This window comes from Prenolepis imparis, unplaced genomic scaffold (genome assembly GCF_030444845.1).
Source record: "Prenolepis imparis isolate NDT839.2.m4 unplaced genomic scaffold, iyPreImpa1.0 SCAF_21, whole genome shotgun sequence".
Taxonomy (NCBI): domain Eukaryota; kingdom Metazoa; phylum Arthropoda; class Insecta; order Hymenoptera; family Formicidae; genus Prenolepis; species Prenolepis imparis.
The window spans coordinates 419,355-442,231 of record NW_028141179.1 but is presented as its reverse complement, the minus strand read 5'-3'; the positions used below and the strand labels follow the sequence as shown (position 1 = coordinate 442,231).

The 22,877-nt window shown below is 38.5% G+C and overlaps 1 protein-coding gene across 1 annotated transcript in view; it reads right to left on the bottom strand.

The window, feature by feature from the left end:
* LOC145946794 (nuclear receptor coactivator 2-like) overlaps positions 1–22,877 on the bottom strand; it is a 78,272-nt gene that overhangs the window by 49,147 nt on the left and 6,248 nt on the right. The window contains exon 3 of the mRNA XM_083056551.1: positions 14,922–15,060. Coding sequence (XP_082912677.1) covers positions 14,922–15,060 — 139 coding nt within the window. The remainder of the gene's footprint in view (positions 1–14,921; positions 15,061–22,877) is intronic.

Below are 22,877 nucleotides of genomic sequence, written 5' to 3'. Positions count from 1 at the left end.
GGTCAAACCCGAATCGCTCATCGACACCGCGTACATCGAATGCTTTATTGGATGAACCGATGATAAGCTCTACACCGTTCGCGACAACGAGAATCGTACAACCTATGATACCCGAAACACTCGCAAACGAAAATGTTTTCGAAACCTCGGGCAGCACGCTCGAAACATCGTTTGTTCGAAACACATTACAAACGCTGGAAGGTCAAGAAATGTTGCGAAAGCACTTGGGACCACTGGGACAAGAGTACATGAGCACTCTCCTCGGTGGCGACAAAGAAAGGAAAATCAATCACGTGTACGGTGTCTATTTCGACAAGGATGAAATGCGTCTCGGTAACAAACGATTCGACATTGACAAATATGACTCTATAATTATAGATGAAGTGAGGTACATTGGTACACCAGGATTATACGAATTGATCTTCAAGAGAATTCCCGATGATGACATTTACACGGAGGATGATATGCGTAAATACAAGAGTATATTATTGGCGACGAACGCGCATAAACGCAATTATGACACACAAGGCCAATTACGAAGCAACAGGGGATACAAGTACAAACATATAATCGCACCATTGATATCGATTGAAAAGAAAAAATCTGGAAAGGGAGTATTCATGCCTCACGCGATGGCGCTAACCGACAATAAGATCGATTACATACACTGGGATGACCCCAACGAGCTAGTGGATCGGGTACGATTGCTGGACGCTTCGCGCCGAGCTGGCCACAACGCTCACGACAATGAGATCCTGTTGATCATCGAGGAACTTCGCGAAGCAGGCATTATTATAAATTGAATGGTGTCTCGACAAATCTAATCAGTCGATCAGCGTCACTCATCGGTGGAAAAAAAATGCCTATCAACAAATTTGGATTATTCGAACCAAGAAATGATGCAACCGGCACAAGCGGTTCTTGGGATAGATTGGTGAAAAGTTATGTGCATGAAAACGCTCTGTGTCGCGTCGTTACGGACTATGACGCAAGGTCGAGGAAGATTCGTCGTGTAGCGCAACCTGAGGCTGACACCGATGCCGTCAACAAACTGTATGTGGAATCCTGCGTTAAAAGATTGATGAATCAACAGAAAGAATCAGATGAGAAGCTGACTTCGTTCGAGAAGGATGTGCGGGCAATACAGATTGTGATAAACGAACTTCAACGCGCGGCTAACGCTAACTCAGAAACGGCTATCAACCTGAATGAGCAGCAGTGAACGGGTTAGGAGCGGCTATCGAACGGTTATCGAACATCTACGAAGGGTTATCGAACGGCTACGAACAATTATCGAACAGCTACGAAGGATTATCGAACTACTATCTAACTACAATGAGTGGTAGTGAACGGCCTAGCAACAGCTGCGAACGAGGCTATGAACGGCCTAGCAACAGCGAACGAGGCTACCAACAACTCAAGCAGGGCTGCGAACGAGGCTACGAACAAGTCTTTAAAGGCTACATGCAAGGCTACAAACAACTCAAGCAGGGCTGCGAACGGGTCAGTAACGGCTGCGAACGGGTCAGGAAAGGCTACGAACGGGTTAGAAACGACTGTGAACAAGGCAGCGAACGAATCAAGAACGATTTTCGAATGGGTCAAGAACGGAAGTAAACAACACAAGAACGGCTCAAGAACGGGTCAGGAACGGCTCAAGAACGGGTCAGGAACGGCTACGAACGGGTCAGGAACGGCTACGAACGGGTCAGGAACGGCTACGAACGGCTCAAGAACGGGTCAGGAACGGCTATTGAAGAACGACAAACGAAAATGAATCATAAAACGAGCGACAAACGGCGATCGAGAAAAACCGACGAAGCGATGAAACAACATAGTTTGGAGAAACGGCAGTTGGTGAACGAACTGCACGCGCCGGCAAGGAAAAATTTTCCCCGAAGACACGTCATAGTGCGGGGATACGATGACCTGTGGCAAGCTGACATCGTCGAGATGCGTCCGTACTCTCGTTTCAACAGAGGTTACCACTACATACTCACCGTCATCGATGTGTTGAGCAAGTACGCGTGGGCCATACCACTCAAGAGTAAAGCTGGAAGCGAGACGGCTGACGCTATCGCCGAGATAATTCGAGATAGCAAGAGATGCCCGAGAAACATGCAAACCGACATGGGGAAAGAATTTTATAACGCCGACGTGCAACGGCTTATACGGAAACATAACATCAATCACTATTCTACATATTCGGTATTGAAGGCATCGGTTGTGGAGCGATTCAATCGCACGCTGAAGAACGACATGTGGAAGATGTTTACGCTGAACGGAACTTACAAGTGGATCGACGCGTTGGCGGAACTCGTATCGGATTACAACGCGCGCAAGCATCGAACGATCGGCATGCGACCCGTCGACGTCACCCCCGCGATCGCTGATAAACTTTTAAAAACGGTATATAGTAACATAAAGATTGCCGCTCCGGCAAAGTTCAAAGTAGGTGACCCGGTACGCGTTAGCAAGTACAAGAAACTTTTTGAGAAGGGTTACACACCAAATTGGACAACCGAAGTGTTTAAAATTGTTAAAGTGCAGCGTACTAATCCCGTAACCTATCTACTCGAGGACTATCGCAAAACATCTGTCGCTGGAGCGTTTTACGAGCACGAGTTGCATAGCGCGAATTATCCGGACGTATATCTCGTAGAGAAAGTACTGCGCAGGAGGGGTGACGAGGTTTACGTAAAATGGCTGGGATTTGACAATTCGCACAACTCTTGGATACATAAGGACAATGCAATTTAATTCATACAAATTGTATTTATTAATTACTCAAAAATTAAAAAATATATAATGTGTACAACAAATAAAAGTATTTGAAATATTACAATATACATGAAATATGTGAAATACAAAATCTTTATTAATACATCCTTCCCGTTCCAATATATGAAATACATACACATATGTTACATAACATATCGCACATACATTATATTACATTATATTTTATAAGGGTATCTGATAATGTCCCCATGGTAATGTGTCGGTCGAATCAGGTATGATATACCGCTTATCGTCGTACGGACTTAGAGCAATTTTTGTCTCGCAGATGGTGTATACTTCATGCAATTTCGACCTAATACATGACTGACTACGTGTCATTTCAATCTCTTCATTCAGGCACCGCGTATAATCGTCGAATGTTATCGTTCTCGCGACAACGTTACTTTTGACACCTTTAACCTTTTTTGTATCTTTCTTACCATCTACTCGCAAAGCGTACATTTTTGCTCTAAGTCCTACAAATTCAGTCATTATCGTACCGTTATTTTCATCTTTCATTAGACCTGGCACCTTTTTATTCACAAGCGGTATACCGTACGCGTCAATTGGATAATCGCTCGTATCGAATCTAGCGGTATCGCGTTTCATATTTTCATACACGTCTTCGCATTTAATATGATATATTAAACTATCTGTATCGGTGTACATTACCCGACATCTGTCACGATAGAGCGGTGACATGTACTCGTAGTGAAATTCATACAGACACACTTTCGATATATCGAGTATACACATACCAACATAGATTGGTTTGTTAAATTTTACTTCTAGTTTACGTAATTCTACAGCAATTAAATTTTCCGAAAAGACGCTCCTGCTATGGAAATTTGGTTTAGCAATCATCGCCTCTGCTCCGTATCGTCCGTCCCACTTTGTCAATAATTTTACATCGACACGATTACGCACATTTTCCATCGTTTTGCCAAATACCGCATTATTCATCAATTTGTATAAATTTTTTTCGAAATCATTTTTTGCTTGCGTTCTAAATTGCGTATTAAGTTCAATGTAACCGCGAAGCCATGTGGATTGAGTGAATTGTAATATGCGATGTATTTTTGTAACTTGAAGGCCGTGATGCGTACATTGCTGCAGGTTACGGTAGTGTATCACGTAACGCTTTTTATCGTATAATGTCGCGAGCAGCTTATCTTCCCGCTTACCGGGTGGTTTATCGCGTGTCGGGCAAAACGGTAGGTCAGTGTGCGCGTCGTGAAGACATTGTGGATATTCTAAATCTACTTCGAGGATATAGCCTATAGGCGAATCGAGCGTGATAGATGATATATCAAAATTAGATATGTCATCGACCCATCGAAAATCGGCGTAAGGCAACGGTTGGCACATTGCCCATCCATACAAATTATTTACATCTAAATACATTAAATATGATGATGGTTTCGACGGATCATACGATTGCATGTACTTGTTATTAGCATGGGTGTATCTATTAGAACATTGATTTAAACCACCGCGTATTCCCCGTTCGATAAACATAACCATATCGATATCGGTAAGCAATTCGAATGTTATATTTGTGTGTTTTAACATGGCATCCCATGTATACCCGGGAAGAGTATAATAATACGCAGGGTCGAGTCCATAACTCGCGATGCAAGTGTCGCGAAAGTTTTCAAAAATATCTGCTAATAACATGACATCAATTTTTAAATATAGATCACTATATTCGCCTAGCGTTCTAAGGGAGAATCGGTTCCAGACGTTCTCGGCGTGCGCGTAATCGCTCTCGGATATTGTGCTACCGGTCAAAGAACTGTAAAATGATTCGCGCGGCGGTAAACATGTATCTTGCAATTTGTCGATACAATCTATATATTCGTATGGAAAGACACCCTTCCGTGTTAATAGATTGAAATTTTCTGTCGGTAAATTTTGAAATTCCGATTGTAAAATTTTTAGTTTCTCTTTATTTAAAAAAGATGCTAATTTATCAAGACTTGCAGCGAGAAATTTATATGAATCGATAAAACGTAATTTTATATGATTTTTCGAATTGCCTTGTGTCAATTTAACAGTCTTTGTAAATGAAATATATTTTTCCTTCGTTATCGGAAGTAATTCGATTTCCCCTTCGAACGCTGTAGCTATATCCTCGATAATGAAATGCGCGTCGTAACCGGATAGATTATGGAAAACTATTGGAATACAAAAAGTTTCTTTATAATTTAGATTGCAATTTGAGTGCGCGGGACCTCTGTATCGTCCAGTCAGATGGCAATGATCGCGTACGCGTGTATTGTCTTGTACGAATGGTTTTTCGCATATATGACAATGCGTTGCGCTGTGAAATTTTTTCCACTCGTCTAATGTTAAATTTACCATGGGAACATTTGTCGTTAAAACAGTCTTTATACGTAACGCTAAATTTTTAAGTTCTTCAGCGAACCATGAAACGCAATCAACGCTACGGCGAGAATTATACGCGGATAACGAGTTGTCGTACGAACAATGCATATAATAAGCGATGCTGAATACCTTGTGATGTTGATGTTGATAATTTGTCGCTTCTTCGGTCTTTGCCAAAACGCATTCCAAGTCGGCGTACACTACAAACGGAAGTCGCTCCTTTCTGTTGTAGTTGTCAAACGATAACCACTTGTCTTTATCGCTTGGTAACCGGATAGCGCAGTCGTTTATCTTTCCGCAGTCTACTGTATGTGACTGCAACTTGTTCTCCGATCCGAAATAGTGCAAGCATCTATGAATGAAAAAAAAAAAAAATTACAATTTTATTTACAATTATATTTTAATATATAATTCGCAATAAATATACACACCGATCGCAGATATATTTCTTGTGACCATTTTTGCTCAATTGTGTATTCACAAGGCGGGATAGATTCTTGATCCACGCGAAATGTCCAACGCTGTTACTGTCTTGCACATACAGCAAGTTGACATGCTTGTCTTTCTTTTGCTCCGAAAGACGTATCGGGACGATGTTATTATTCTCAATACTATATACATTGATGGAGATATTATTTGCTAGTTCAAACTTTTTAATTTGATTTATGGTCATTGGAAATTCAATGTCTTGGAGATTCAGCACTGTCGTGTAATGAGGATATGACGATGTTCTCTCATTATATTTTGCAACTGGATGCAGAGCGGCCACCACTGACCACGCGAAACATGCATTGTCCGTTGATCGCACGTTCACCACCGCTCTCTTTGTCACAATTTGTCGCGGCAAGTTTAGATAACACCCTGCGCGCATTGAATTATACTTGTTTATATTTATAGTCAAGTTAATTATTTGTGACAACGCCCAACCACTATCGCGAAACACGCGTTCTTGAAACTCTTCTAGCGATGCTAGCGTGGGCTCGATAACGCGGCGCTCGTACCACTCGTGTAAATCGGACGTGCGAAAGAGTTCATAGTTTTTTGTATTGACACTTTTGTTGGCGCGTTTATCACCGGACACAAACTCGCCATTAAACACGGTGTTCACTTTTACATTAATGTGTTTTTGCATCACTTTCTGCACGTGTTCGATCACAATGTCTTTGGCATCTTCGAGAAATTGACGAGGTTCGATGTAATTATTGTTTATTACCGCACCGGTTAAGATGCGGCTCTCGAACGCCGTATCAATCTCTCGCCAAACTAGTCTTTCCGCGTTATTGTCGCCACTGTATTCACCACCACTGGATATAAATTGTTTCTGCAATCGAATTTTTGCACCCTCGAGTCGCGCGATTCTAGCCACCAAAGACTGTCTATTTCCAATCGAGAGTCGCGGAGGCTTGTTACGGCTGTATCCTTCGAGCAAATTGATAAATTCCTCGCAGCGCAGCGCCCATGCAAAATATTCACCCAAGGTGGTGACTTGGCGGGACCGCTCCAACAGATCGCGTTCGTTCTGCTCGATGTTTTCCATTATTTCTTTTATTCACTATTATACCACTAACACTTTTAATACAAGAAAGTAGCCACTAAACTTTTTTCACCGCTACATCTATGCGCTTTCAAATCGTATTATGGTTTGACGCGCTCTCATCCTCCTTATATATTTCACCTAATTCTATCTTCTTTTCTAACATTTGGCGTATCTCAAAAGATAGTTTCCCGAGATATTGGTTTTATGGATATAGGAGTAAGGACACAAGCAGCCGAACGTTTGCGCCGATACGTTGCATTCTTCCTTTAAAAATATTAAGAAAAAATGTTTCGCTATCTGTTTACGACCGATTTTCTGCGAGGGTACAAAGCAGCCGAACGTTGGCGCCGATACGTTGCATTCTTCCTTAAAAATATTAAGAAAAAATGTTTCGCTCTCGTTTATGGAGGATTTTTCGCGAGGGTACAAAGCTGCCGAACGTCAACGCTTTTGCACCTAATCACGTTTCAACATGTTCGTCGCAGCGTTGGCTCTAAAATCTTCATTTCTTTCCTAATGATAAAATGTCCATAAAATGAAAAAACATAGTTTTATGGATTCTAGAACGCTCCGTTGACAAGTTCGAGCAGCCGGACATCGGCGCTTCCATAATAAAATTATACTAACGAGGGTACAAAATTGTCGATCGTCGGCGCTTGTTCTATACCTTTTTGGGAAAATGTCTAGGATCCCTCATAAAAAAAAAAAAAGTCGTAAAGATATCCATCTACAAATATTGCACTCAGAAAACTCTCCTCCCTCCTTTGTCGAAACATCCCCTCCACCCGCGTGACGTCAGCCCCCGCGCCTACGAGTTCCCCCGCCCCGCGTGACGTCATACCCCTCGCCACGGAGAACCCCCCGCGCCCCGCATTCCCCTCGGAGCCCCATGGGTTAGAATTGGCTTAGTATACCTACTTAACATAATAGAACAAGAATTGTGCAGCGTTTGTCGTGCCCCGCTATGTATGATATTTAGCCGGAACATGTGCTCGGTGTGTACGCATTGTAAGTATCAGTTTCTTATTTTTTTTAAATATATTCTAAAATAAATTATAAATTATTAAAATAATTAATAAAAATTTTCTGTTATGCAGGAGTCCCCGCCCAGCCGTCGCCTCCGCTTCTCACAGCACCTAGCATTCGGCCGCCTCACCGCCTCGCATCCACAATCGTCGGCTTTACCATAGCCACCTCCACCACCGACAATTTTTATATATTATGATATTCATTTATATTTTCATATTTATATTTTCATCTTTATATTCTTATCTTTATATTCATTTATATATATTTTTAAAAATTTTATATCCATTTTATATTCACATTTATATATTCACATTTATATCCATTTATATTCTTTTAAACACACACACACACACACACACAAATGTATAATACACATTTATTCATAATTAAAAATAATTAATATTAAATTAATATATTCATTTTAAAAATTCCTCTTCTTTTCCTTCACTGCGTCATCTCTCCTAATGTCCTTAGGACTTCATGAAATAATAGACATAAGATTATAAATAATCGCACTAAATCGCAATTGTAATTAATTGCGATAATATAGTATGATTTTAAATTTATATAAATTTCTGATTGAAGGGAAATGTAGATAAATGGTGAGATTTATTCAATAATCAAGATTAGTAAGGGGATTTACGATTTTATATTATTCTTTGCATAAAAAAAAAAATCCGATTTAAGAACGAAATAAATACGCTTTTGTAAGTTATTATGTCAAATTTGTGAATTCCGTACAATAATTTTCAATGTAAGATCTTCAAAATTGTAGGAATATATGGAATATATGGAATAAAAGCATAAGAATTTCATATTCGATGATACTTTAAAATTTTCTTCGAAACGACTTTAAAGATGCCTACAGTTTTATAAGCGTTGGACTGCTAACAGTGCGAGTTCGTACGATTAACGACGCCAAGTTAATAAGTCTTGAATCTTCAAATGTATGCATGATGATGATCGAATCGACGTTACACCGTATGTTCAATCTCGATCCATGCATTGATGTAACTTTTGACCGATTGGTTAAAATTACCGATACAGTCGATATCAAGTTTACGCAAATTTCAAATATCGCGTTCAATGTAACGAATCCTAAAGAAGTATCAAATGTAATACGCGCTAGCGACGCCTTCAACAAGCATCAGCTCATCGATTGCGAGCTGGCAGCTTTAGTTTTTAGTCCATAATATGTAAGAAAAAAATATTTAAAAGAAGAATAAAGAGTTTTTAAGTCTAAATTATGATGTAATTTCTTGCATGCATTTCCATTCTCCATCTTTCTCCCACCCGTAAGCAGTCCCAGCTCTCATACGTAGCTCGTTGCATGGGCCTTGCGGTGGATGACGTCATGCGGGGAAGGGGGAACGCGACGCTAGGGACCATGAGAGAGGTAGCGCGAGAGAAGTTAGAGATAGCGCGAGGCGAACGTGAAGGAGAGAGATGTTGCGGCGAGGTACATGAAAAAGAGATAACGCGAGATTAGGGACTGCGGGAGAGGTAGCGCTTAGGAGAGAAAGAGAGAGCGCGAGGTGAACGCGAGAGAAAGAGAGGGTGTGAGGCGAACGTGAAGGAGAGAGATGTTGCGGCGAGGTATATGAAAGAAAGATAGCGCGAAGTTAGGGCCTGCGAGAGAGGTAGCGCTTAGGAGAGCGTGAGGCGCAGCGAGGAGAGAGAGAGAGAGATGACGCGAAGGAGAGCGCGAGGAGAGAGAGAGAGGCGCACGCGAGAGATGATGCAGCGAAGGAGAGCGCGAGGAGAAAGAGAGAGAGGCGACGCGAGAGACAGAGATAGCGAAGGAGAGCGTAAGGTGTTCGCAAGAGAGAATTTTTTTTCTATTAATAATAATTTTTATTCATAAAATGTGTGTGTGTATGTGTATGTGTGTGTGTGTGCGTGAGTGATTAAAAATATAAAAGCATGTAAAATTTAAAAATAGATATAATATAAAAGATTATAAAAGAATACAATAAAATGTAAATATAAATTAATATAAAAGAAAATTAAGAATATTTTTATCGGCTCTCAATATCAAAGATTTAAGTATGAAATTGAATGGATAAAAGAAAATATAAAATAAAAATGAAAATATATGAATAAAAATTAATATAAAATATAAAATTAAAAAAAAATGCTAGCGGCAACGGCAGCTGTGAGGTGATCGGGCGATGGAGGTGGTTACAGTGACTGCAGCGATGACTGGTGAAGTAGTAGAGTGGAGGCTGCGTCTTATACTGAAAATAGAAACAGTGAATTTTACTTTTGTTTTTTTCAAATTTTTTAATTTATTATAAATATAAAACGGATACTTACAATGATTACAAAGTGGACACATGTTCCGCGTGAATATCAGATGCAGCGGAGCGTGACAATCGCTGCACCACTCTTCTATAATCACTTCATAAGAAGTGGTACAATGCACACGTACGGCACAAATGTTTACAAATAGTTCCACATTTCGTACTACACAAGCAGTGCATAATTTAATATAATCTTCAGATATATAATATGAATATATAGCGCACACCCTCATTATAACATTTATGTTGCTGATTACAGGCACCCCCAATAATTGTTCAATTATATCCAAGTCCCCGCCGTGCTCGCTACTATAATCGGAGTCTGTTGATTCACTCACTATGTCATTTTCTTCTCTATCACTATCTTCTGCAATATCTATAATATCTACATCAACATCACTATCTTCCGCATCTATAATTTCTATGTCATTATCACTATCTTCAATCATAATAATATCTTCATCCATTTCTTTTACTCTGATTTGTGCTATACGAATGCTAAAGACTTTTTGACGCGGAGACAGACTCTCTCCATAAGTTTCAACCCCCATTCCTCTCAAAATTATCGCAATTCTTCCTTAAAAATATTAAGGAAGATGTTTCGCTCTCGTTTACGACCGATTTTCTGCGAGGGTACAAAACTGCTGAACGTTGGCGCCGATACGTTGCATTCTTCCTTAAAAAATATTAAGAAAAAAGTTTCGCTCTCGTTTTTATGGGAGATTTTCCGCGAGGATACAAAGCTGCCGAACGCCAACGCTTTTACATTTGCACCCCTATAAATAACGTTTGACATGTTCGTCGCAGCGTCGGCCCTAAAATCTTCATTCCTTTCCTAATGATAAAATGTCCATAAAATGAAAAACATAGTTTTAATGAACTCTAGAACGCTCCGTTGACAAGTTCGAGCAGCCGGACATCGGCGCTTCCATAATAAAATTATATTAACGAGGGTACAAAATTGTCAATCATCGGCGCTTGTTCTATACCTTTTTGGGGAAAATGTCTAAGAACCCTCATAAAAAACAGGGTAGTTAAATTAATCGACCACACTAGCCAATGAATTTTTCTAAGTTTTTACTTTATCGACCATATGGTTGTGGTCTTTATAAAGTACAACTTGAAATTATTAATTACAAATTTTTCATAAGTGAGAAAAATATTGGTCCGAAAGTCGCTGAATCGGGAATCGAACCCGAGTCTTTCGCTTTCCGGGCGACTGCTCTTACCTCTAAGCTATTCAGACCCTTCGAAACAATACTTCTCTCTTTTTGCCTCATAAAAAAGTCGTAAAGATACCATCTACAAATATTGCACTCAGAAAACTCCCCCTCCTTTGTCGAAACATCCCCCTCCACCCGCGTGACGTCAGCCCCCGCGCCACCGAGATACCCCCGCCCCACGTGACGTCATACCCCTCGCCCCGGAGAACCCCCCGCGCCCCGCACCCCCCTCGGAACCCCATGGGTTAGAACCGGCATAGTATTACTACTTTTATCAATGGACTTAGAGGTGTAGATAGTGAATAATAAATATATTTTTAATGACATATTAATCTATAAAAATAATGATATGAAAAAATTGCAACAACTGATAAATAAAAACCTATAAAAACATTTTAATTAAAAATGGTTGTACAAAATAGTTGTTTTTATCTATAGTAAGCAAAGAGGACCGTCGTATTTTGAAATATGACGGGGGTGGTGGCGGGTTCTTTGCTTATTTATTTAAAGATATTTATCATATACAAAAATGAATGATATCCCTATAAAAACTTACCTTTAAAAAAACGTAAAAAAAGGCGCCTAGTATGGGCACGCCAGTAGTGAAAAATACCCATTGCAAACCCATGTAGAATCGTATGAAAAATTACTCATTGCAAACCCATGTAGAATTGTACCATTGCAAACCCATGTAGAATCGTATAAAAAATTACTCATTGCAAACCCATGTAGTATTGTACTATTGCAAACCCATGTAGAATCGTATGAAAAATTACTCATTGCAAATCCATGTAGAATTGTACCATTGTAAACCCATGTAGAATTGTATAAAAAATTACCTATTGCAAACCCATGTAGAATCGTACTATAAAAGTAATGATATCAAAAAAAATTGCGCGCCAAGTGAAAGTAGAAACTTGTACCAGTGGAAAATTTAAGTTGCAAACCCATGTAGAATAGTACCTATGTAGACTCTCTTCACGCTGAAAGTTGCAAACACATGTAGAATCGTAATAAGAAAAAAATAAGACAAAACACATAAAAAACAGAATTAAAAATTAATACAAACATTAAAAATAAAAAATTTATGCAAAAATTATTTAAATTAATACAAGTAAAAAAAATTAAAAATTTTAATTAAAAACTAGGCACTGATAAATTAAACAATATGCTAAAGTCAATTTTGAAATTTATCAGTGCCTAGTTTTTAATTAAAATTTTTAATTTTTTTTTATTTGTATTAATTTAAATAATTTTTGCATAAATTTTTAATTTTTAATGTTTGTATTAATTTTTAATTCTGTTTTTTTATGTGTTTTGTCTTATTTTTTTCTTATTACGATTCTACATGTGTTTGCAACTTTCAGCGTGAAGAGAGGTCTATAATTATTATACGATTCTACATGGATTTGCAATTTTTTCAGCGTGAAGAGAGGTCTATAATTATACGATTCTACATGGGTTTGCAACTTCCAGCGTGAAGAGAGGTCTTTATAATTATACTATTCTACATAGGTACTATTCTACATGGGTTTGCAATTTAAATTTTCCAATGGTACAAGTTTCTACTTTCACTTGGCGCGCAATTTTTTTTGATATCATTACTTTTATAGTACGATTCTACATGGGTTTGCAATAGGTAATTTTTTATACAATTCTACATGGGTTTACAATGGTACAATTCTACATGGATTTGCAACATGGAATGAGTAATTTTTCATACGATTCTACATGGGTTTGCAATGAGTAATTTTTCATACGATTCTACATGGGTTTGCAATGGTACAATACTACATGGGTTTGCAATGAGTAATTTTTCATACGATTCTACATGGGTTTGCAATGGGTAATTTTTCATACGATTCTACATGGGTTTGCAATGGGTATTTTTCACTACTGGCATGCCCATATTAGGCGCCTTTTTTTACGTAGAAAAAACCCGAGTTTCTAACTTCGCGGAAATTTTATTTTCATAGAATTTTAATTTAGAGTTTAATTATAAAAATATCAAGTCAAAAATTAAAAAGTTATGAAAAAGATGTTCAATTAATTTAATGTCTGTAAAAGCAGATGTTTTTAGTGTAAAGAATAACAGATAAATGGGGAATTGTTATATTAATTGTCAGCATTTTCTTAGAAATTAATTAAATTTTAATGTTTAATTGTCACAATTATTTAGCAACGAAATTAAAGGTTTGCAGAAGAGATTCAGAGTTCATCCATTCTTTGAAATATTTGAGATGCAAATAACAATCGCCGCGCATTTTTTTCAAAATAAGAGGCTAATCAATTTAAACATTTCTTTCAACTTAAAATTTAATTAAATATGTTATAAAAAAGTGATTTAATAATAAATTACAATGCAGCAAATATAACCTAACTAATTTTAATAATAAATTTGCCTATAAACACACACACGGAGATTTAATACTATAATACGGATATATTTCGCAAGGCGAAGAAGATCGAATGCCATCAGATAGTGTCGAAGTAGGAGTACTTGTTAAGAACAAGTTTTTTAATGTTACGCGAAATTCTCATTAAATTGGTGATACTGATGTGTAATGTCGCTTTCGAAAATACTGTCGCTCTTTCTTTCGTTTAGATCGATACGGGAATATGTGTCATTTATAAAACAGGGGACGAGACCTTTATATGAGAGAGATTCGCTCGCTCCAGAAATCTCTCAATAATCCTGAGTGCTTTCCCAAATATTTCATCGTCCTTCGCGCGAATTCTTCCACGTCGATCCGAAAACAACTCCGATCAATATTTGACATACGTCGATCAATTTTTCGACGAAAAATGCTGACAGCAAACGACATTCTCTCCGATCGTCTTCTATCCACCGTTATCTCTATTTCGATTATTAAAATAACTTCTCACCTTTTCGTTCTAACGAAGAAAAAAAAAATAAATAAATAAAACGCACGGGACACCCGAGTTACAAAGGCAGAAAAAAACCGTGAAAATAATATCGTTAATCTTAAATATTTTATTGTCTGCCTCAAGTAAGAAAGACTTTATAAAATGTCCCTTGCCGATCGTAAAATTGTCATTTTGTCTGAATACCGAGCAGTTATCTTCAATTTTATAACCCGAGAGAACGATAAAAATTTGTATAATTTCGCAAGTGAAACGTGAGTGTTTTTAGATAGCATTTTATATTATTTCGTCAGTGATTTAATCTTGAAATTTAAATCCCTCTCGATGCGTTCGAGATCGAGATAAAAATTTAGAATTTTCATCGCTTTTATCGAAAGCTCTTATATTTGCGATCGCTGTGAAAAAGTTTCAATTTCCACTTAAAGTAAATTGTCTAAAGAGAAAAATATATGATTTATAAAATTATAAATGATTGAGATTAATGATGGTTTAACGATTAATCGTATCACAAAGGTAAAAATTATACCTTCTTTTTTCTAAAGAAAGAACATTATAACGTTTATCTTGTTTTGGATTTGAGATATTTAAGTATAATAAAGAATGTGATTATATATCTACCTTCTCCTAATCGTCACTCAGATGGATATGACGTTTTATTACCAAGGAAGGAAAAACGATACTAAAACGATAAATATCGATGGCACGCTCCTACGATGCCTGTTATCAATCATCGAGATTCGCAAGGGAAGAGAGAGAATAAATCTGTTTTCTTACCTGCTCGACGGTTCTCTGAAGGATCTGACCTTTGTCAGTCTTGCCAGAGCTCATGTCCGTGACGGAAATCAGCTCGGCAAGCTCATCAATATATGAGTTCTCTTGGTTCCGTCGTCTTTTTTCATTAAGGCACTTGTTACTGCAAAAGAATCAAAATGCAAAATTAATACACAATTTATTCGCGATCTCAAAAAGATATAATGCAATAAATCCAGTCGTTAAAATACCGACGTTGGCAATTCTGATAATAAAATATCAATTTTCAAGCTTCTCTCTTACATTTAAATGCAATTCTCGTTCATTTAAATGTCTTCCTGCTTGTCAAATTTATTACCTATGACATAATTTTTATTGAATTTGTCATTTTACATTAAAAAGTTTACCAAACAATATTATGGTAATACATATATTTTGTGACAGTTTTAATGCAAAATGACAAATTCACTAATACGATCAAAATTATGCATCATAGGTAATAAATTTGAAAAGCATTTAAATGAAAGAGAATTACATTTATATAAAGATGTTTGAAAAAAGGAAGAAAAATTTGAGTGGAACAGCGAACAGCAAAACGCATTTGACACGTTAAAAAATAAATTAACTACCGCACCCATACTAAAATATCCGGAATTCGACCAGGAATTCCTCGTAACAACGGATGCCTCAGATTACGCCATCGGAGCCATACTGTCGCAAGGCCCGGTAGGACAAGACCGCCCGATTGCTTACGCAAGCAGAATTTTGTCGCGGGCGGAACATAACTATAATACTACTGAAAAGGAACTACTAGCCATAGTATGGGCAGTAAAACATTTCAGGCCTTATCTGTATGGTACGAAATTCAAAATTATCACCGATCACAAACCATTAGTATGGTTATTTAATGTAACGGTTCCTGGATCGCGATTAATGCGATTAAAACTTGAAGAATACGATTACGAGATTGTACACAAGGCAGGCAAAGCTAATAAAAACGCCGACGCACTCAGCCGACACGTAGGTGAAATTAATAAAATCGATGAAGAAGAAATTAATAAAATCGATAAAGAAGAAATTAATGACACAAAAACAGAGCGGAAATACACGGAAGAGGAGAAACGCCGCATACTATATGAGTATCACGACGCACCCCTAGGAGGACATCAAGGGACAGAACGCACTAACAGAATCCGGTTACTACACAACTGGAAAGGACTGACTAAGGACGTAGAAAACTATGTAGCAAAATGTGAACTCTGCCAAAAAAATAAACTTTCGCGAAAAAACAAAGCATCGCTGGTAATAACAGATAGCGCAAGCAAATCATTCGAAAAATGCGCTTTAGACATCGTAGGACCCCTAACGATCTCTGGTAATGGGAATAAATATGTACTTACCTTCCAAGATAATCTAACTAAATTTAGTAAAGCGATTCCGATAACTAACTAAGAAGCCGCAACAATTGCAAGGGAATTCGTAACAAAAAATCTTCGAACATGGTATCCCAGAAAAGGTCTTAACTGACCAGGGTACAAACTTCCTTAGCGAAATTCAATTCCTTAGCGAAGTTCAAGGACGTCTGTAAATTACTAAAAATTGAGAAAATTCAGACAACTGCATACCATCCAGAAAGCAACGGAGCCTTGAAACGATCACATCGTACCTTAGCAGAATACCTTCGCCACTACATTAATGCTGAACAAACAGACTGGGATGAATGGACATCGTACGCAATGTTTGCATATAACACCACACCGCATACAGCCACGGGGTTCACGCCGTTCGAACTGCTTTACGGGCATCAAGCAACCCTACCTACGGCATTATCGCAACCCCCGAAGCCGACATATACATACGATGACTACGCGCAAGAATTGAAAGAAAAATTACGCGCCGCCCAGCAAATCGCAAAGGAACACTTAAAAAACGAAAAGGTGAAAGGATAACTACGACAAAAAATCGAAGAATACCACGTTTAAGGTAGGAGAAAAAGTACTATTACACAACGAAACCGTCCGCAGGGGCCGATCCAAAAAACTCGATGCATTATGGACCGGACCGTACACAATCATCGACAAAATCTCCGATGTCAATTATAATATTAAAGTAGGATGAAAGATAATAAATACACATGCGAACCGTTTAAAAGCGTTCATAGAACATTAAGAAAGAAAAATTTCGGGATATCTATTTCCATTCCAGAGCGCTAATGACATGGAAGGTGCAGCCTACTACCGCAAGAAAAGACCTAGAGGAGGAATACGAGGTAGAACAATTTAATCGAGAGCCAGGGATATACTTCGAAAAAATCAGTTATCTACATCAAGTAGAATCTACCTGGAAGTTAATAATTAATATAGACCTAGGAACCTTAAATAAAAGATTCCACGATTTACAAAATTATGTTGATCACGGACACCTCCTACACAAGATACAAAATAAAGAAAGCTGCCAAATCCAAAAAACGATTATCGAAACGGAGAATGATAAATTAACACACCTCTTAAAACGAGTAAACACCATATACAGGACACCGACAAACAAACGAAGAGGACTACTCGACGGGATCGGGACACTAGCAAAAACACTCTTCGGAACCATGGATGCCAATGACGACAAAGTCATCAAGGAACAACTACTCCTCTTACAAAATCAAGAGCAACACTGCATCACACGATGAAAAATCAAGTAAAAATTTTAAACATAACAATTGCCCATATCGATAATCTGGAAAAAACAACACAATACAACGAACAACTACTATTTTACCACCAAAATCCAAAAACAGATGGCAAATCAAGTACAACGAGAAGAAATACACGAATACTTCTCCATAGTTAATGCCATAATAACGGATTTGATGAGAGACGCGGAAGACGTCATCGAACACTTAATGGCAGTAAAAACAGGAAGGATACATCCGAGGTTAATTCCGTTAGATCAAATCATAGAAAGTCTCAAGGAAGCCACGTCACAAGTGCCCCAAGGACTATTCTTCCCCTTCGGAATCTCCGAAGACAATTGGCTCACGATTGAAAAATTCGTAACAGTTAGCGCATATTTTAATAACCCTTACGTACACATTATTTTGCGCTTCCCACTAATTTCGCATCCTAGATATAACATAGTGAAGGCTATCCCCCTACCGAGTTATAGCCATGGGAATTTATTTACCTTCGCAGAAATAAACCAACCGATAGTAGCCATTGATAACGAAAATCAAAACTATCTAACAATAACGCAAAGTAATTTAGAAAAATGTATTAACGTAGACAATCACTATACAGGGTGATTCGAAACAACCGTTTGTCCTTAAAATGTCGTATTCCTGAATGAATTCTGAGACGATTTTTCCTTTGCCAAAATTTTATCCGAAGCTTAGTTTTTAAGTTATAAAAGGAAATAGTTAGCGAATTACGGCACGGGTACGGTCGGTAGGTAGGAGCGGCGCAACTCATCCGACGCGGGCGATTACGCGAGGCGCTCGTTGCGATCAGCTATTATCTACACGCGATGTGCGTGTGTGTGTGTGTGTGTGTGTGTGTGTGTGTGTGTGTGTGTGTGTGTGCGTGTGTACATACACCCTCTTTCTCTCTATCTCTCTCTCTCTCTCTCTCTTACTTATTCTTACCTTATAGAGATGTCTTCTGATGAATAATTGTACGACTGGAATGGATCACAATGTTGACGTTGACACAGACGTTGACACACCGTGACACACCGAATAATAAACGATTCTTTTTTTATAAATTGTATTATCGACACTTTGATGAATACACTCACGCAATCAGAGAGAATTTTCTTCTAGAATTTACCCTGAGAATCATGATAATCATGGGACAATATGATATGGAAAGAATTTTTTGAAAATTTCTCTGATTAATATTTATCGCATTAAAAATAATAATATCTATCATAATAAAATATAAAATATGTTTGATTCATTTTACTAAACTGCATAGTAAAATTAAGGGTAAATTCTAGAAGAAAATTCTCTCTGATTGCGTGAGTGTATTCATCAAAGTGTATTCATCAAAGTGTCGATAATACAATTTATAAAAAAAGAATCGTTTATTATTCGGTGTGTCACGGTGTGTCAACGTCTGTGTCAACGTCAACGTTGTGATCCATTCCAGTCGTACAATTATTCATCAGAAGACATCTCTATAAGGTAAGAATAAGTAAGAGAGAGAGAGATAAAGAGAAAGAGGGTGTATGTACACACACACACATACACACACACATCGCGTGTAGATAACAGCTGATCGCAACGAGCGCTTCGCGTAATCGCCCGCGTCGGATGAGTTGCGCCGCTCCTGCCTACCGGCCGTACCCGTGCCGTAAATCGCTAAATTTTTCCTTTTATAATTTGAAAACTAAGCTTCGGATAAAATTTTGGCAAAGGAAAAATCGTCTCAGAATTCATTCAGGAATACGACATTTTAAGGACAAACGGTTGTTTCGAATCACCCTGTATATGCAAAAAAAATAGGCCCATCTATCACATAAACGACAATGCGATCTGCGAAATTCAAGCATACACACACACATCCCCAGGGCAAAAGTTATGCGACACACGATATATACATTCCAATCATACCATATGGATTGAGCTGACTAACCAGCACTCATGATTGTACTCCACACTTACCGAGCAGCCGATAACCATAAACTGCCACCATGAAGAATATAGGACATCCATCGCGGGGACAGAACGAATCACACTAGGCAACACTTGTAAATTAGTAACAGCCGACATGATTGTAAAAACTTCGGGAACCATAGACGGCACATATCTCCAAGCGTTTACCAGAATATAATATCTCAAGGTTAAAAATCGAAATACCAGCGAACCTGAATACAATACAGTTAAAGAAAATAATTCAGAACCCTACCGAACTAAAGGATTTAAGCTCGAGACTACAAGATCTAACAGAAGATCTAGACAACGTCCGCGTCAACCCGTTTTTAAAAAAACAAGTTATATATCCAATATCAGGTGGCACATTCTTATTATAGCCATTCTTATTATAAGCACAATAGCCATAATATTGTACCGAAGAAATAGAAGACAAAATCACGTGAAGAATAGGGAAAAGGAAAACTCGATCCGTTTTCTTTTTTCCGCGGGGGAAGGGTGTTGTAACCGTAAACACTATGACCCAACCACGACCTAAAAACCCACAAAAGAGAACGCAGAATCAGCATTTCAAAAGTTCAAAAGATATAGCGCGCGTCTCGAAATCAAAAACGCAACCGATTGCATACACGCGTTAAGACATCGCGACACATTCGAGATCGTAAAACGCAGACGATGCAAAACCGATTGCATACATGCGACACATTAACCGAAAAACAAAACCTACTTTCGGGTAATATAAGCGCGCCTGATTAACTCCTCGGGGCCGTATTCCGAACCGAGGGCGACAAGTAATTACAGCTAATCTATTGTGAGGACGCGCTGCGATTCGACATACCAAAGAATTGTACACGTGAGTTGGAATAAACTCTTCTCTTGTGACCAAAGTGTTCTTTTCACCACCCTCGACACTCGGAGTCCTAACTCCTAAGACGAACGGATCCCTCAAAGTATCCTACAAATCCCGTTGTACCCTGAGAGGCACAACAAATAAATACCCGTGAGGTCGCGAGGTAGCGTCGTAGTATGCTTCTTCCAGAAATTTCGGATCGGTCGGGATATACTTGACGCGCGAGATGACGAATTTGAGCACGATCGCGCGGATTTTTGAAAACTACTATATAATTAGCGTTGAGAAATATATCGCGTTGTCCGCGATCTTGATGAAAAAGATTTTGCGAGATGAGTATAACCCTAAGATTCTTATGATGGCTTCCTTTGGGAAATAGATCTACGATAGCGTCGCACGATGACGATTCCCTCATAAGATCGTCAATTATCACTAATTTTGGAGATAGCAGATCGTTTGAATAATCTTCCGGACGCGGTAATCCCTCGCGAAATTCGATTATATTTTTCTTTATTTTTAGCAAAGTATCACCGTATCCGTTATTATGCACATACATCGTTTGTTTCTTCTTCTTTATTTTTACTCGTGTCGCACTGCAGGCGCTGATACGCATCTTGCCATTCGGCGTAATAAAATAAAATTCTCTCGAATCGAACATCGGACATGCCGGATAAATGACGAAGAAAAGTTTTCACGAAAATTGTTTTTCCGCATCCCGTAGGTCCGCAGACGATCGACGTCCACGGATGTTTCCATCGTATGTCCATTTCGCGAAATGATTAATTTAGGTTCTATTCACGAGTTTATAAATGAAAAAGTTAACGTATGCGCCTTAGTAACTATTGTGTATGTGCGTGTGTGTGTGTGTGTGTGTGTGTGTGTGCGAGTGTGTGTGCGTGTTAAAAACGTAAGCGCGTGTCGCATACATTTTTAAAATATTGAAGAGGTGGTTTTGTCCGTGTCATAAGCTTATCCTCGCGTTTCGGGGGCCACATCCGCGGCGGCCGCAAGCTCGCGCTAGCGTTTTCTTACACGCGTACGAGCGAAGAGCACCGCGGCCCATTTAGCCTATACGTTGCCGCAGGAGCGACGCGAGTAAGCGTTTCCGCGGAGATGTGCTCGCGCCAGCGTTTTTCTCCGAGCACCGCTACTTATGAGCTTATGTACGCGGTGCTCTCCATGCCGCTCACTCGTGACGGAAATGATAAGCTCGTTTAACGTTCGAGGATCAAACTATAATTTACGTCGCAATGTTCTACGCTCGCAGTAGGCACAAGGAGGCAATATTATAAGGAGGATAAAAGAAAATGTTCTGATTGAAGATAGAAACAATTTCATTTATTAATAATAATTTTTGTTTTTTATAAAATTAAGATTCGCGTTTTAGCAAAATAATACGAACAATTTCATTAAATCGAAGCGAAACTAATTCTACAAATACAATGTCAAAGTAAACGTCTAAAAATGTTAAGTTATTTATTTGCGTTTGTACATTACGTGCAATTTCCTGATAATTGCCTTTGACAGTAAGTTTTATAATTTCGCGATCAATGTAAGACAAGGGAAGTTTTAATTCTATTTCGTTAATTAAATATCTTGCAGTTACATTTAACAGTTACATTAACAGTATCGACTATAGAAACTAACTGCGTCAAATGCGCATCCACGCATTTTCTAATATTTTCCAAGCCGAGGAAAGTAGTTTTCTGCATCACTATCGCAACGGCGTAAGTTTTTCGTTTCTTCAACGGCGGCTGCGATTCTTCTTCCACCTTATCATTCGCAACATGATCCTTGTTTTCCTTGTATGTCACCAGTACAGCCCTCGCTCCGTAAGCACTAGTGAAGTTGATCGAAATATTCTCGATAATAATGGGATCAGGTTTAATCTTTTGAGTCTCATTCAAGTATAGATTCATATGCTCCATATTGGCTTGAAACTTCTGCCACGTGTCGACGTCGAAGCAAATTCCATCGGTATAATTGCCTGATAATTTAACAATCGGTACGAAGTCACTGCCTCGTTCCTCGATTGCAAACTAATGTGTATCTTCTTAGTGTGCGAAGAATTAAGTCCATACATTGTAGATAACAATAAATAACGTTGCTCGTTTCTTCCGGCATTATCGATGTCGATGTTGTCGTTGTTATCCGTCTTGCGAATATTGCGATCGCGTTCAGATTTCGCAAAATTAGTTACTTCCTTACGTGTGGCCATTGTTTTCACTTGTAAAATCACACGAATAGTCACGACACGCAGCAAAATGGCGAAATCACGTGGAATTCTTTCTTCGTAGCACAAACTTATGTTTTCGTACGCTCGAATTCGAATGCATACGGAAGAGCGATTTGTCGACGTGCTTATATTGCCAATCTCCCTCTCTCGCAAAAATTTAAAAAAGCAAAGTGGGGAAGACAATTTATATGTGAAAAATCAGGATTTTTCATGTTCAGTCCTGTGTAAATAAAAAACTTCTAGAAACATTTA